The 17,402-nt window shown below is 49.3% G+C and overlaps 3 protein-coding genes across 3 annotated transcripts; 2 read left to right on the top strand and 1 right to left on the bottom strand.

The window, feature by feature from the left end:
• Nucleotides 1-6,684: 6,684 nt before the first annotated feature.
• Nucleotides 6,685-7,012, top strand: FPOAC1_013229 (uncharacterized protein; the record flags this gene model as incomplete). The annotated part of the gene is made up of 2 exons (XM_044857570.1): nt 6,685-6,871; nt 6,924-7,012. The coding sequence occupies 2 exons, from the start codon at nt 6,685-6,687 to the stop codon at nt 7,010-7,012; spliced, it is 276 nt and encodes a 91-aa protein (XP_044701753.1).
• A 301-nt stretch (nt 7,013-7,313) lies between these two features.
• Nucleotides 7,314-8,654, bottom strand: FPOAC1_013228 (uncharacterized protein; the record flags this gene model as incomplete). Its single annotated transcript, XM_044857569.1, has 1 exon — nt 7,314-8,654. One exon carries the CDS (start codon nt 8,652-8,654, stop codon nt 7,314-7,316), a length of 1,341 nt encoding a protein of 446 aa, XP_044701752.1.
• A 5,485-nt stretch (nt 8,655-14,139) lies between these two features.
• Nucleotides 14,140-17,402, top strand: FPOAC1_013227 (uncharacterized protein; the record flags this gene model as incomplete). Its single annotated transcript, XM_044857568.1, has 2 exons — nt 14,140-16,686; nt 16,734-17,402. 2 exons carry the CDS (start codon nt 14,140-14,142, stop codon nt 17,400-17,402), a joined length of 3,216 nt encoding a protein of 1,071 aa, XP_044701751.1.

Below are 17,402 nucleotides of genomic sequence, written 5' to 3'. Positions count from 1 at the left end.
TGACAGACGGAGTGGCCACTCCCGTATCATCAAGAGCAGGAGGTGGCAGGAACAAACCTCTCCTCCCACCACAATACAAGGGAAAAGAGCAGCACATTGTCGGTATACATTGGAGCTTGCTGGAGAAACTGCCGAGCTCCCATATGCAGATAAAAAGTCATCCATACCGGGATGCGATTTTAGAGGCCGAGAAAGCACATCTTCAAAGCCACAAACAATCAAACTCATGGGAAGAAGTCGCAAAGAGTACGGCGAGAGGCCGTCAAATACTCGGCTGCCATTGGGTATATACTTATAAGCTTGATAAGCACGGGCGGCTAGTCAAGATCAAGGCACGTCTTGTAATCCGCGGCGACCAACAGGATAAGGATGAGCGAGACACATATGCAGCCACGCTCGCAGGCATGTCATTCCGAACACTTGTGGCGCTTGCTAATAGATTTGATTACGAGATGCTCCAGTATGACGCGGTAAATGCCTTTGTGCACGCCACAATCGACGAAGATATCTATATGGAGATGCCGATGGGCTACCGCAAGAAAGGCAGAATATTGAAGCTGCGAAAAGCACTCTATGGCCTACGGAGATCTCCTCTTCTGTGGCAAAAGCACTTCGAGAAAGGCCTAATACGAACAGGATTCCAGAGAGTACCCGGCGAAGACTGTTGCTGGTTACACGGCGACATTATCTTCTTCTTCTATGTGGACGACTGTGTCCTCTGCTTCCCTGAGACAATGAAGAAAGAGGCATCCAAACTAATGGGAAACTTACAGAGGATATACCATATCGAAGGAGGCCAGCCCCTCCAATGGTTCCTGGGCATCGAAGTTATCCGAGACCGGCCCACGCGCCGCTTATGGCTCTCGCAGTCAGTCTATATCGACAAGATGAAGCGACTGCTCCCCGATACAATGCCGATACCGAAGAAGGTCATACCGATGACACAAGAAGAGCTCCTGCCCTATGAAGGGATCGCAAGCCCAGGCAGCACGAACTCATACCAACGCAAGGTTGGCACACTGATGTATGCAGCGGTGATGACACGGCCAGACATAGCCTTTGCATCGAGCAGGCTAGCAAGATTCAACCAGAACCCGGGTCCCTCACACCACAAAGCAGCAGATCGTGTCCTATGGTACCTATTACAAACCAGAGGCCATTCCCTCGAATTCGGATCAGAGCCAGGAAGCAAGGAGGATGGACTACAAGTAGCATCAGACGCCAGCTTCGGTGATAACTCGCTAGACCGCCGCAGTTCTCAAGCCTTCACAATGAGGCTATTCGGAGGGATCACATCATGGAAAGCCAATAAACAAGACACTGTCACAACTTCAACTACAGAAGCAGAGCTCCTTGCGCTCTCACAAGCGGCAAAAGAGGCTCTATTCGCGAGTCGACTCCTCTCCGCTATAAAGATCGACCTTTCAGCACCCACCGCAAGGCGGCGCACCTCTCAACCATCGCGAGTCACCATTGAGTGCGACAATAAGCAGACGATACGGCTAGTAAAGGAAGAACTTATCAAGCTACGGACGAAATTACGGCACGTGGATATACACAACCACTGGTTAAGGCAGGAGATAACGCAAGGAAGGATAGATGTGGTATACACATCGTCAGCACAGCTGTTAGCAGATGGGTTTACGAAGGCTCTGCCGGGGGATAAATTTGAACTCTTTATGCAGCGGCTACGTCTCGCTGACTTATCGGAGAAGCTCGTTATGACCAGAAGAAGGGAGCTAGAAGAGGAGCTATAGAAGGGAGCAGCATGACGGCGAGGCCCTCACGCTGAAGGGGCGTGTTGAACAGTAGGATGGCCGCACGGGGTATCGTGTGACCTATCGGTCAGCTGTCGGCGACCCTAGACCCATTCAGGAAAGCATAATAAGCAGACCCCTCTCCAAGGAAGGCGGGGGAAAAAAGTTGAACAATAGACATACAATTAAGGACATCAAGGCGCACGCGATCCGTTCAACAGTAACACTTGTCCCTATCAACACCACACGCAGCTTCATGAGTCACTTCGTGATATCATCAGGGGAATAAGAACGGCACAAGAAGATAGCCTTATTGGCTAAGGAAACAGATATACGGCACATTTTGGCAGAGAAGCTGTTTCCCTTGCCAGAGCATCACCAGGGCCGTCGCAGCCATTTCTCCCATTCTGAAATAGCCAGTAAATCAATAGAAGCTTCAAACTACGCCTTTTCATCAGTTTGAGCCTATTTTGACAAGATTTGAGTGTCATTTGATTGAAAAAAATGGTATTTTGGTGCAAATCACGCCAAGTGGGCATCTTCCGGGATGTCTCACACTTTTCGGCTTGTCTCACATTTTTGTGGCCAACTAAGCTTGCTTAGTTGGCACCCCCTCCCGGCTAGCCAACGAGTATTACATACGTTGCAAAGCTTTGAGCTACCACCTCAAACACGATAAGAACCATCCAGGGTTATGACCAGAGCACCAATGAGATGATAAAGCGCCCCTGCTATCGCTGAAAGTGGAGTCGCGGCAGTTTCGTCAAGTACCCACTTTCAAGTGAAAGAGGAAAACAGGGGTGATGGCCCAATCAAGACGCGTAAACGTCCTTTTTCACTTGAATTTGGAGCTGGAATAATGATGTAACGTGGTTGATAAGCTTGCGTGACAGATAAGCATGCGTGACAAAATTCCCTCAACCTACATCATTACCATCTAATTAAATAATTCTCAACCACCCAACATGTCACAATCCTCAAGTGAAGCTAGAATCCTTCTTGCCCTTCTTGCCCTTCAAAATGACCCAAAATTGAAAGTCCGATGCGCAGCAGAGATCTATAAAGTTGGGCGTATGATGCTATGGCGTCGATAACAAGGCATTCAATCGCGAAGCGATTGGATTCCAAAGTCACGGAAACTATCTGATCTAGAGGAACAGATAATAGTCCAATTCATTCTCGACCTAAACTCGCGAGGATTTCCATCGCGATTGCGTTTTGTGGAAGAAATGGCCAATTCTCTATTGGCTGATCGCGATGCATCACCCGTCGGCAAGCGCTGGGCTCATAACTTTGTCAAGCGACAACCAGAGCTAAAGACGCGTTTATTTCGCAAATATGACTATCAGAGAGCTAAATGCGAAGATCCCACAATTATTCGTAACTGGTTTAGGCTCGTGGCAAATACAGTTGCGAAATACGGTATCCGATCAGATGATATGTGGAATTTTGATGAGACCGGTTTTATGATGGGCATTATACAGTCCGGAATGGTCGTCACAGGCTCTGAAAGGGAAGGGAGGCCAAAATCAGTACAGCCTGGAAACCGTGAATGGATTACTGCAATCCAAGCGATCAATGCAGAAGGTCAATTGATCCCGCCGTTTCTTATTGGTACCGGGAATGCGATCTTCCCGGCGATTGGGTTATTGCAACGAGCCGAAATGGATGGACAAATAACGAGCTAGGTCTTGAGTGGCTCAAGCACTTTGATCGATCAACAAGCAACCGATCAGTTGGTGTCTATCGCCTTTTGATCCTTGATGGCCATGAAAGCCACCACTCCGCCAATTTCGAGAGATATTGTGAGGAGAACAAGATCATTACGCTCTGTATGCCGGCTCATGCATCTCATCTACTCCAGCCTCTTGATGTTGGGTGCTTTGCTGTGTTAAAACAAGCTTATGGTCGACAAATAGAGCATCTGATCAGATGCTCTATAACTCATATTTCCAAGACCGAGTTCTTTGATGCATTTTACGCCGCTTTTAAAGCTACTTTCACTAAAAGTAATATCCGGGGAGGTTTTAAAGGCGCCGGACTTGCTCCTTTTAACCCGGAAAATGTGATCTCAAAGCTTGATGTGCAGCTACGGACTCCAACACCTCCCGGGGAGGCTACTGAACCATCAACCCCTTGGACTTCAAAGACCCCAACAACAGCAATTGAGGCCCAATCTCAGTCTGAATACCTCGAAAGGCGAATCAGAAGGCATAAAAGTAGCTCACCAGAGTCAATTATTGAAGCTTTAAAGTCTAGTACTAAAGCAACAAAGGCAGCTTTATATCAACTAGCCTTAGTAGAGGCTAGGTTAAAGAATCTTGAAGAAGCAAATAGGATATTAAGCCGACGCCGGAGGGCTAAAAAGACTCGACTACAGAAAGGAGGGATTATGACTGTAGAGGAGGCATCACAAGTAATTGATCAGATGGATGTTGATACGCAGGTAGTGGCCGAATCATTGAGGAGTGGTGGGCGAAGGAGGTCGGTCGGACCGGGTGTTCGGCGTTGTGGTGTATGCGGCGAGACCGGGCATAATGCAAGGACCTGTAAGGTAGATATTCCAGCCTCTGGTGATGAGTATAGTGAGTAGTTTTAATTGATCAGATAGATTGTGGTTATTTTAAAGAGGTTTGATGTCTTAAGGCTAGGAATTTTGTCACGCATGCTTATCTGTCACGCAAGCTTATCAACCACGTTATAGGCAGTAGTACGTTTCAGTTGTCTTCGACGCGATATGTCGGACACAAGGCGGACGAGAGGCCATCAACAGTGTAGGGAAAATCAAGATGGAATTTCCCAAGTCTACTCGCTATAGGATGAAGGGAACACCAAATCCATTCTCAAACCAACCAAACGCCGAAAGGCATATATCGACTGCTGCAACCAATTATAATGTAATTAACTGAATCAGATTACCGTCCAAATGAAGACCTCAATATTGGAAATAGTCTGCAAATCGGGTAGGCTCATTTGCTTCTGTCGTGCCAGTCTCTCAAATATCTTTATTACCTTATCCTTCTCCTGCTTCGCAGACAGATAGACTCAGCCTCCGCAAAGATATCGGCCTAACGCGACTTGACCCTTCCCCCTCCTCGCAGCCAAGCTCGAACCGTTTATCTGAGCCAATTCATAACTAGAGCGATGAAAGCAAACCAAGATTTCTGTTATTTCACCATGTATAACTCATCTAGAGCACAAAATAGCACCTCGCTCATATCATTCGCTTTGACGTGACTTTGTTGGCTTGCTTTAGGGAGCTACGTGACACAACAGTGAATGCGAATACATGCTTCTCCTTTTGCCTTCAGAATGCGACTCGCCATCTTTATCTTCCCTGCAACTTATTATATTCAAAACTCTCGCACCGGTCAAACTACCCTGATTCGGTTTTTTAGCTTGTTGTCCCTTATTCCATTCTACGTTTTTCTTTACCCGCCCAGAGAAGAATCCTTTTTCCATCAGCAACACCATATGTCGAGCTTTTCCCGTGCACCCACCTGTCATCTTGACCCGTGGGCAATTCAAAATCTCGCTATGATCAAGCTGTTAGGACTCGCTTGACTCTTGTTGCCTCTAGTAACTGACGCTTTCTTCAGCCCAACGCTCCGCATGCCTCAATTCGCTCTGTCAAGGTCACACCAGAATCATCCCGAGATGACAAATTAGACCCGACCGAACCAGTCACCAAGACCAAGGACAGTTATACGGTAGTCGACATCTAAGATAACCCCCTGCCTCCCAGTGCGTAGCCTGAAGAGGTGTCTTAAGGAGCAGGTAAGCTAATCCTCCCATTGATTATTATAGCCACCGAACATCTCTTACCTGACACTTATCCCATCTGCGCCCTAGCGATCAAGGTAAAGGCATGTTTGTAATGTATGTATTTGATTGATGTACTCAGTTACGAACGGATATCTCAGACACTCTCAAAACTCGCTCTCGAAAGGTTCTGCATTTGATTATGGAGGGAGGCCGATGGTCATCTTTAGAAGAACTCGAAGGCAGTGTACCGATTGATCTTGAAAAGTTTCTCTGGGAGCAATATAGCAAGTAAGGGCAAGTCTGTCACTTCCAACAACACCACAGCTTTCATCACTAGGCGGAACAAGTAACATGTATCTCTACAGTGGTGGCGTGTAGAAAGCCGAGGCGGCTACGTCTGCTGGATCAATTACTACTATTTATATACAATGCGTCAAGCTTTGGGAAATCTTGCCATTTTATGTTTGATAAATAAGCACACGTAAACGTCACAATTAAGACCTGATATCGTCAGGAGCCACACACCGGCCGAACGACATGAAGTCTAACATCGACTCATACGACATGTGTTTCTCAAGCATAAGAAGCCAGCTTCTCGTATTATGCGATCGGAATGTTGGGTTCATGTCAGCACCTACGACGATAAGCCCTCGAAATCATGACCGTTCAGAGATAACCTCGTAAAGAGCCTAGGTTTCAAGTGTCTGTCTACCGTCATATCTACCCCAGCGTTGTGTCTCAAAACTCCCCAAGGAGGCAACATCCGCATTCTATGTTCATCTTTTTAGGGCTTGCGACTTGGCTATTCATGATCTGCCCATGTGTACGACAGTAACTGGAGATTCATGGAAAACCCTTCATTGACAACGCAACATCTAAGTGTTTCTTGTTTAAGGTACATTCTAGTCTATAAGGAGGCTACAACGAAGGATTAACGCTGTGGTATTCCTTCTGTGCTTTGTTCGTATCACTGCACCATCAAGAACTGTTCTTTATGAATATATTAGTCCCTGACATGCTAAAGACTCTGTCCTCATTCTTCTTTCACAGGTGTAGCACTGACACCACCATCTTGTATACCTCATCATTATATCATCTAAATGTTTTTTTACACCTATATCCTGATACCACTTACAGTGAGTCGCCACTACCTCTTGCCAAAATGTCCATGCCAATAAACCCCTACCTCTGTGGCCATCAGCTTATGCGTTTCTACCTCAGCCAGCAGCTGGAAAGCAACTTTCACCATCTGACTCTTTACACTCCAGAGGACCTGGCCTTGATGGTCGAATGTGAAGCTCACGGCGATGACGCAGATGAGGAAGACTTCCCAGCTATGTGGGCTACCAGTATGCCCTCACCAAGAAGGACCCTTGGTTGGCGGAGAGCTGCCATAAAAAGACATACATTGGCTACTTGAAATTGTGCCGAGTCTTGATATGATCATGAAGTCGCTAGGCGGAGGTTACTATAGCTGGATGGCTAGATGAGTCTGGGTCGAAGACACCGCCTTCATAGCGACAGGAAGAGTAACTGTACTCCTATTCCCAATGCCAAATCTTCAGTGCAACATGTATTGAACCGTTATGTCGTGAGGTTATGACCTTGTTGGTGCTTAATCTCTACCCCTTCGGGAGAGCATTGACACGTTGCGGGCATTCCGTACGCGGTCGACATCACCGAGGTCCCTTTTCAAGCAGAATACATGTGTCCCGGTCCCCGCTCAGGCGTCCGTATTAGGTCTGGTTTCGTGGAACATATCTCGCAGCTTCCCTTCCCTGTGAAGCACAACTATGATGTACAATTCCCATCCTCTGATATACCTAGTGCGTTTCTCTTGTACCAAGGCCAGAAGACACCATCAACCCAACGACATAGTTGCTGAAGTCCCAAGACAGTCTTATAAACACCTATCACATCATCTGTCGAACCAAACTGAAAGGGTAGCCACAAGATCGTCTTCTGCCCCATTCTTGTCGTGGCAGCAAAACTCCACTGATGTCCCTGGGCGATGATAGCAGGCAGAAACGGCAGCCCATCCATAGAACCACCAGTGCGTGAAACCAGGTCTTCCAGAAACCGCCACTGGGCTGAGTGCCATGTCCCTATCTGTAACTCAGCAGACCCTGCTGGCGTATTACTCGCACCCTTGGTCTCAATGCTCAGAGCGATGGGACGATTGCGCAATGAATAAAAGTCAGTGTGATTGATATAACCGTATGGTAAAATCCTCCGTGCTTCTTCGACTTCTGTTGTATTATCTTTTGGATCGAGGTAGATGCAAAAATCAACCATCTTGGCTTGTGTTGGTGATTGTAGATATTCCTGGATAATCTTTGCAGTTGTGCAAGGCGCGACTCCAACGAGCTGTTTTTGTCGCTGCGAGCCATAAACCGCCTGGGATAAGAGAGGATAGTGTACCATCATATTCCATCCAGCTTCGTTCTGTGCTGTAACGTGGCAATCGGCGGCTTCGGTAGCCAAGCTCCGCGCGTCCTCGGGAGACGGTGTAGGACCGAATTTATCGCGAACAGTTGGATCCGCAAACATGTGGTTTCGGATTCGAGAAAATTGACGATCGGCTTTAGCAAGTGTGATGATTTCTTCCTCCCAATTGCGTGAGATAATCCCAAATGCGCTATCCTTGATATCCTGTAGCCCATCGCGTATGTCGCAAAGTTGACGTGGCAAATCAACATCTTCCACCGTGAACTCCCGCGGCTCGAAGCCTCTGGGACTGATCTCAAGTGATGCGAGTTGCTTTGAAGGTGACGAGCGACCGGATGCTTGCGATTGCGTTGATTGGGATGCTGTCACCGAGTGGGCTTGAGCATCTCGCGTAAAGTTTGGGGCATCTGATGTTGTTGGAAATCCCTTCGTTCGCTTACTCCGAGGAGCTCTTGGTGTCTTATCAATATCATCTTGTCCCCTGCGTCGCTTAGCCGCTGGCTCGGAGCTATTGTCGTCCATGAGTCGTTTCGTGGTCTCGTTCTGGGAATTTGGTGGCGATAACGGAAGGGACTGTTGACAGTTATATTTTTGGAGGTAAGAAAGATCGTCGAATGTGCGGCAATATTCAGGATCTGCTGATCCAATCTCTTTCAGCCAGTGTTCAATATCGGCAGTTTGCATCTTTGATTGCTCATTGATGATAGTTTGTGTTGAAGATATTAGATGGAGCAGCGTATTGATTGGGGTCTGTTGTTTTGACGTCACCTGGTCAACCGGGGCGGCCAATACATGGGCACCTAGGTGCCCAAATAACCTTGGGCATCCCCCCTAGAGCACGCAATATTATTGGGTCAAAATTCCCCACACTTTGACAAAGCACTAAAGCCTCAGCCGGCCTTCATGACTCATACGGCAGGTACAACAGCACTAACACCTGAGATTGTGTTAGACATTTGTTGCATCGACTCAACTACAACACCGTCATTGATACCTGGAGATGGTATTGCATTAAAATTAAACGTACATGGACCAAAGAATATAGTCACTTCCTATTTAATAATCGAGTCGTTTTGAGCGCTGAATTGACATGTGTGCTATGCTCTTACTCCTCACAGGGCGGCCTTTGGATCAGTTTTCATGCTGTCAACTTTGCAACGCTCCGTGGACCTATAGAATCGTGTTCATCGCAAAATCATGTGTTCAAGACTTTAACCACCCATTAACCCACAGTTAGGCTACAGGTGTATCTTTGAGCTCATCCCCCCGCCCATCTGTCCAGCAACAGCTCTCTAAAGTAGCCCTAACCGCCCTGTTGTTGTAGGCTATGTATTGGTGCCACGCTTTGTCAGGCGGCGCACCTGGGTGCGCAACTTTATTTGGGCACCTAGGTGCCCATGTATTGGCCGCCGGCTCTGTCGTCACCAACGCTGAACTCAAGAGGTTCACCCTAAGAGTGATTACATATTAGAAGAAGCCTAACCTGTCCAAGACTAGCTCTTTTAGCTAGGTACCTTTACAGCAAAACGTGGGGGAAATTTGTAGTCGCCCGCGTTGGCATGGACGAAAGACTTCCTTTCAGTCTGTAGATATTAAGATGTGTGCACAGAAAGGGTAAGTCTTGATGCAGGATGCAGGCTTCAAACAGGTCATGATAAGGATCAATAGGCGACGCGATACGAATCGCTGTCCCTCATTCAAATGGAGGTTGTTTGTCCTAAAGGGAACCGCCTGTTCAACCGATTTTCTTAAGAGCAGGCTTCTTGTTCTTATTGTACTGACCAATTAACTCAGGGTTGGCTGTCGGGAAGGTGGAGTATAATATTTTTAAGCCAATCAGCTCGGGGTTACATGCCAGCCCGAGCGACCAGCCATATCGTAATTGGCTCGCTAAGTACATCCTCTGGAGTAGCCCCTGGAGCAGTTACTGCACTAATTCCAGCAAAACGTCGTTGGAATTAATTTGGGCTTGACCAAAACGTAGAGTAACGGCGTGGATAAAGCGATGAGGTGCTATCGTGCGGGCTGCTCTGGGTATATAATGATGTCTGGCCACATATTCTATAACCGCTAAAAATAATTTTATTTTTCAGGTAAATACAATAGACATGACCTAGATCTGATCCCTTCGATATTGACCGAACGTGTCTAGAGCCGCTGTCACATAAATACTTAAATTCCCTTAAACTCGTTCCCTTTCTATCCCTATTTGTTATATTTCTAGGAATCTGCACACCTTCCAACACCAACCACTCCTCTTCTCCTCTCCTCTCCTCGCCCGCCATCCCAATCCGAGGCATATTTTGGTAAGCACCATTTTGTTGCGCATACCGCGCCCTCAAGTCGTATTACATCACCAAACACTTGGCCAACCAAGGTCATCGCGATCTCATAAACGCCCCATCAGGACCACCGAGGGCGTCGAATAGGCGGGGCATCCATCTCATCTTCCGAGTCTGTAAGACGGGCACGCTTGGATCTGGCTTTCCGGGGAGCGCCGGGTATCATATTATGCTGGACAAAGCCATCATCTAGAATCTGGCGCGGTGGAGTCTTAGGTCTCTCGCTGGTTCCATGTTCCATTGGAGCTCGGTTAGATGGAATGATATCCAATTTGTGCGCCATATCACCCGCTGCGCTTCTCGGAGTAATATTGAAGGGAACGCTCCAGTGATGTTATTGGATTGGATTGGAGCTGGATCCGAGCCTCGATCCAATCCAGTCCAGACGTGGGGACAGGCAGCCTCCAGGTGATCCAGAACCGATCCAGTTCACATTTTTACCCTTTTGGGACAGTCAATGAGCCGCTGAATAAGCAGACTTGGAGTGGAACTGTTCTTGTCCTTGGGCTATGACACCACCTAACTACAGAGCTCATGTTCTACAGTAACTTGCGTCTCCAGTATGTTCGACTTCTCGCTTCCATCATCTTCGCCGCCTTACTCTCCCTCACCCGGCCCATCCGCCCCAACTGTACTCCCTGCCTCGCCTTCCATCAAACCGATGGCAGAGTCCTCAAATGCCTTCTGCTCCGGGCGACCATACCAAGCTCGTAAGCACTCGCTGGCTTCAATGACGTCCATCCGGAGCCGTGAGCGATGATCTGTAAGGAGGAGCTTGGCGCTGCTAAAAGGCGCTCACACTCATCCGACATGGGAGGCAGGGCTAAAACGTCCAGCGCCATACGAGCTAGGTCTGTCTGCGAGTGGTAACGTTCATTCCAGTACTGGATGGGGTCGAATTCCTCGTCATCATTAAGGCCGATAACGTCAGTGGTGATAAACTCATTGTAGTGATCCGTTGAGGGCAGTTCGGGGCTTGAATGAGGGTCGGTGTGGCGTAGTTTGAGACGCTTGTGGTTTCTCACCGAAGTAAACGATTTCTCTTTCGGTTCTGGGCTCTTAAAGACGTGGGTAGGAACTGGCGCGCCGTGGGCGAACTTGCCTTTGTATTCGTCAACCCAGAGCTCCTTAACTGCTCCAACGGCAGCTTGGATCCAGGCACGCTTGTCATCACTGCCATTCCAAACCTGATAGTACCATTGGTTCTTAAGGCTTGGATTCAACGCTATGGCGGCGTAGTAAGCGGGCGATTCATCGGCCTTGTTGTAGTACTTCTCGCATTTCTGCCAAGCAACTTCTGCAGCCGCAGCAAGCCAGTTATAGTCGTCGAATTCGTCATGCTTATCCTGTCTATTCGGGCCACGCTTCCGCAGGGCGTCTTCAGCGAGCTGTTCAAACTTTCACCGAGCAAGGTGGATTTCGTCCATAAGCCAGTCCAGCGATTGAAAATGATCCGCAAGAGTCCACTGTCTGCCTTCGTTCATTACTGTGGCCTCGTAGAATGTCTCAAGTTGGTCATGGAGGTGTCCGAGTTCGTCCCATTGCCGTGGGCTGAGGCGTTGGTCCAGGACGTCTCTGTCGCTTTGTGGAGGCTCATATTGATCGCAGAAGAGCTGGATACGTTCTTTGACATTAAGAGCGCGTCCAATTGATAAGAAATAAGAATTCCAGCGCGTGGACTGACTTTGGACAAGCTGCAGCAAACTCCAACGTCAGTACTGAAACCGGAAGTGTAGGACGCCGCGACTACCTTGCGACGCGCACTAGGGGAGCTTACCTCCAATCCGTCAAATGCAGCCAGATCGCCGCCAATTTGTATTGATCTGAAGAATTGGCGCCGTTGAGGGCTAGCTCTAATGTATCGTACGATATTATGGAGCCTCCCAATTGCACCGCGCTTCTTCCACAGCTCACGAATCCGTGAGTAGTCCCCTTCTCTATACGCAGAGTCCAGATCCTTGCAGGTCTTCGCAGCATCCTTTCCCATAATAAACGCCTGGGCGCAGAGATTGACGATATGGCTAAAACACCGAAGGCGTCGTCGTACGCGATGTTTCCTGCTCATGTTCGGGTAAAGAGCCTTCAGGACCAGGTCGATGCAGGCATCATTAGAACTTGCATTGTCTGCCATGAAATAACCGATCCGGCCACTGATCCCGTAGTCATCAAATATATGTAGGAGGACATCTGCCATATTCTCACCTGAATGTTCGCCAACTAGTTCGCGAAGAGCCAGGACAACCGTTCTTCTCTTGCCGCTTCTGTTGATAAAGTGCGCGACACATCCAAGGATAGCCTGATAGTTCGGTGACGTCCATATATCAAACGATATCGATATATTGCTGTGGGCCGTTTGCATTTCTTGACGCAGGCTGTCCTTTCGTGCCTCAAAGGCCTCTATTATCCATCTGCGAACCACTAGTATCGCCTTTGGAAGGAGTGTTGTCAGGCCAGGGAAAATATAGAAGAGGAGTTCGCGAAAGTAGAGGTTCTCGATTTGAAAGAAGGCAATGTGGCAATAGACGATCCATCGAATAAGAAGTTCCTTGAACTCGTCAAATCGGCGTTTGAATACAAGGGTGGATATGTTGTTGAAGTCGACGATTGATGGCTGCGATGGGTGACGCTTCGCATGTCTGCGCTCACCAGTCTCCCTATCGATTTGGTGTTTCGATTCCAGATGGTCTAAGGCAGTACAGTTGCCCTTGCCGGAAATAGGAAGTCCCTGTTGGCGCTGCTGTTGTTCGCACAGATAACAGTACCAGAACCTCTTCGTCAGGTCCTGCATGAGTTGTATGTCTTCACCATACTGCCAGACGACTGATGTCCTTTTCTTGGTGTGCTTTTGGGACTTTGCCACAACAACATAGCGTACATATTGCTTCCCATTCAGCTTGAATTCGTCGGGCTCAATCAGAATTCCGTCGAGGTCGTTTGGGCGAGGACTAATATACGTTGGAGCAAGAATAACTCTGTCAGAATCAGGACGGCGACCGCCGGCAGCACCGAAATAGCTGGAGATAGTGGCCATGGTGTAGCTGGTGAGTGGACTGTTCAGACACGTTTGCCACAGTAGAAGGACTGCTGAAGTCGCGAACGACGCGTTTGCCTCCATGCTTTTAATAGCGCAGCAATCTGCGCGCGTTGGATGTTAACCCAATAGCGGAACGATGGTTCGCGCGTCATGTCGACGGGAGCTGTGATGGGAGACCCCTCATGACCACTCAATTAGGCTTAGCTCTTATCTTATCAGGTTAGACCATTGGAGCTCCAGGAGCTGGTTGCCAATCAATCCAATCCAGTCCAAATCTTCGAGAAACCCAAATCCAGTCCAGTCATTTTCCGACAAATCCAGTCCAATCCAAATTGCCTCCAATCCAATAACATCACTGGCGTGATCTGACAGCCGGCTGTGCACATATCAACTCCAAGCCGTGCCAGCCTGCTCTCGCCTGCTTTGCATTGCTTTTTCCACTTCCAACGCGGCAGAGCCCTGCGATTGAGCTAGGCGCAGCTGCACATCCCATCGTTCGGCAATCCTATTGGACTCGCAGGCTGCGCCTTGCTACAAGGGTCCTTCTCAGCAGGCCTCACCGCACGCAAATCTCACAAACGGTGGCAGTGCGTGCATGGGTTTGACAGCGACACCATCCACGGATGCCTAACGCGCGCTTAGCCGTCTCCCCGAATCGGCCAAAAAAAATTATGCTGTGACGATCGCCTTTCACTGACGCTATTCAGTTCAGTCATTCCGCGACCTCTACCCCTACTGACACTCGGAGGAGAGTCGCGCCTGTGAATCATAACCAGATGAACATCTCGCCGAGATGAATGGGAGACGACCTTGGCACGAAGGCCATACTACGGCAAGCTCCTCTCACCCTCCGAAGCGACGCAAGACCGCACATGACGACCCAGAAGATGGGGTTTACGACTCGCGAAACGGGTCGCCCGCCTCGAACAACCAGTATACAATCGCCTGGATCTGCGCGCTGCCCATAGAGATGGCCGCAGCTCGCGCCATGCTAGATGACATCCACGAAGACCTGCCCAGACACACAAACGACACGAATACCTACACGCTCGGCGGCATACAGGGCCACAACATCGTCATTGCGTGTTTGCCGATAGGCCAGTACGGAACGAACAACGCGGCGAGCGTGCTGACCCACCTCATCCGAACCTTCCCATCGATCCGCCTTGGTTTGATGGTGGGAATCGGAGGCGGGGTGCCGGGCAAGGTCGACATGCGTTTGGGCGACGTCGTTGTCGGGACGAGGGTGGTGCAGTACGATCTAGGGAAGACTATCGGAGACGGACAGATCCAACGCACTGCGATCCCGAAGAGCCCGCATCACCTGCTTGGCACGGCCGTGTCGTCCCTACAAGCAAGGCATGAACGAGACAGCAGCCGAATCCTACTCATATTAGAGGAAAAGTTCGACGAAGACTCCCCGTACCGCCGCCCGACTACAGCGGACCGCCTCTTCTCCTCGACGCATGAGCATACCTCGCCATCACCTAGTTGCGATGGATGCGACCGTTCGAAGCTGGTACCACGAAACAGGCGGAGAACGGATAACCCGGTCATACACTATGGAACGATCGCTTCAGGGAACCAAGTCATGAGGAACGGCATCCAACGAGACAACATCGCTCGACAGCTGGACGCCATCTGTTTTGAGATGGAGGCTGCCGGTCTGATGGATATCCTCCCTTGCCTACCGATTCGGGGAATCTGCGACTACTCGGACTCTCACAAGAACAAGGAATGGCAGAGATATGCAGCGGCGGCAGCCGCGGCATACACAAGGGAACTAGTGGCGGTGCTACCCGTCGTCGACGTGCCCAACTCTTATAAACTAAGTTCAGTGCAAGATGATGGGGACAAGCAATGCATGAAAGACTTGCGCGAGACTGACCCTCGCGACGACAAGACACGCATCCAAGATACAAAGGGCGGCCTGCTCAGGGACTCTTACCGCTGGATCCTCGATAACGACGACTTCCAGCAATGGCGTGACAATCCGCAGAGCCAGTTGCTCTGGATCAAAGGTGACCCCGGTAAGGGCAAGACGATGCTGCTATGTGGTATCATCGACGAGCTGGAGAAGGAACCCGGCAATCGCCTGTCTTATTTCTTCTGCCAAGCCACTGAGGCAAGGCTGAGTAACGCGACTGCGGTGCTGCGCGGTCTGATCTACCTTCTAGTCGTCCAACAGCCGTCGCTCATCCTGCATATTCGGGAGAAACACGACCATGCGGGCAAGCAGCTTTTCGAGGACGGGAATGCCTGGGAAGCCTTATCCAAGATCCTCGCAGCCATGCTTAATGACCCGATTTCAGACGGTGCTATCCTGATTGTTGATGCTCTCGATGAGTGCAAGACAAGCCGCGACCAACTCCTCGATTTCATCATTAAACCGTCTCGAGCCAAATGGATCGTCTCTAGCCGTAACTGGCCGGACATTGAGGAGAAACTGGACAATTTGGAGCAGAAAGTCAGGCTGCGCCTTGAGTTGAACAAGGACTCAATCTCCAAAGCTGTCAATAACTACATCGGATACAAGGTGAATCGACTGGCAGGTCTTAAGAAATACGACAAGGAAACAGGAGACGCTGTTCAACGTCACTTGGTTGGCAATGCCGATGGCACCTTTCTTTGGGTTGCTTTGGTCTGTCAAGAGCTAGCAGATCCCAAGGTCCGAAAACGCCATACGCTCGACACATTGAAGTCGTTCCCCCCAGGTCTTGATCCTCTCTATAAGCGAATGGTGGAACATATCAGCGATTCGAAAGATGCAGATCGTTGCAAAGAGATCCTCGCTCTTGCTTCGGTCGTATACCGACCCATCACCCTAGACGAATTAAAGGCTCTTGCCCAGTCGCTCGAAGATCTCGACCAGGATGAGTTGGAAGAAATCATCGATTCCTGTGGTTCTTTTCTGACTCTTCGAAACGGCGTCATCTACTTTGTGCATCAATCAGCCAAAGATTTCCTGCTCAAGAACGCGTCAAAACAAATCCTACCTTCTGGCATTGCGCACCAGCACTATGCCCTCTTCTCGAGGTCGCTAGGGGTCCTGTCGGAAACTCTTCGACGAAACATGTACAGTCTCAACACGCCAGGATTCTCCATTGATCAGGTCTCACCGACTAATCCCGACCCATTATCCCCAATTCGATATTCATGCGTCTACTGGGTTGACCATCTTCACGACTCAGATGTCGCAGAAGTCAACGACATTCTACGGGATAACGGCAACGTCCATGTATTCATCCAGAAGAAGTACTTGTATTGGCTGGAATGTCTTGGTCTGCTACGAAGCATGTCGGAGGGAATCAAGGCGGTACACAAGCTCGAGGCTTTAGTGGTAAGCTGCTCTAGATGTATATTGGAAGCCGTCTAACAAGGTTATAGAAAATCGCGGGAGCGCAGAAACTGACAGAACTACTTCGAGATGCGCGCCGATTCATTCTTTCTCATGCTCGCGCCATCGAGATTGCTCCATTGCAGGCTTATGCGTCAGCACTCGTGTTCAGTCCTGAACGCAGTCTCACCAGAGAGCTCTTTAAGAAGGAGGAGCCGGATTGGATGGTATTGAAGCCAAGAATGGAGGCAGATTGGAACGCTTGCCTGCAGACGCTCGAGGGCCATGGCCATTGGGTGGCGTCGGTGGTGTTCTCGGCAGATGGCCAGCGTCTTGCATCTGGCTCAGGTGATAACACAGTCAAGATCTGGGACGCGGCCACGGGCGTATGCGAGCAGACGCTTAACGTTGGGAGAGTATTATATCACCTTTCATTTGATCCAACGTCAAATGCTCTCCTCTCTACCGATATTGGACTTCTAAATCTGGATCGCCCGGCTCTGCCGCCTGTCATAAATGATCGGTCGACTGAGATAACATTACCGCGTGTTAGCCATTCTGGATGGGGTATAAGCGCGGATGGCGAATGGATTGTTGAAGATGGAAAGAAGATGCTTTGGCTGCCCCCGGACTGTCGAGGGGGCATGCCCGCTATTGATAGATCAACGGTCGTTATCAGCTGTAATTCAGGTCGTGTGTTAGTGTTGAAATTCTCTTAG

Source organism: Fusarium poae, assembly GCF_019609905.1.
Source record: "Fusarium poae strain DAOMC 252244 chromosome Unknown contig_1, whole genome shotgun sequence".
In the NCBI taxonomy this organism is placed as follows: Eukaryota; Fungi; Ascomycota; class Sordariomycetes; order Hypocreales; family Nectriaceae; genus Fusarium; species Fusarium poae.
Note: the sequence above shows the minus strand (reverse complement) of the source record. Positions and strands in the feature narration are given on the sequence as shown.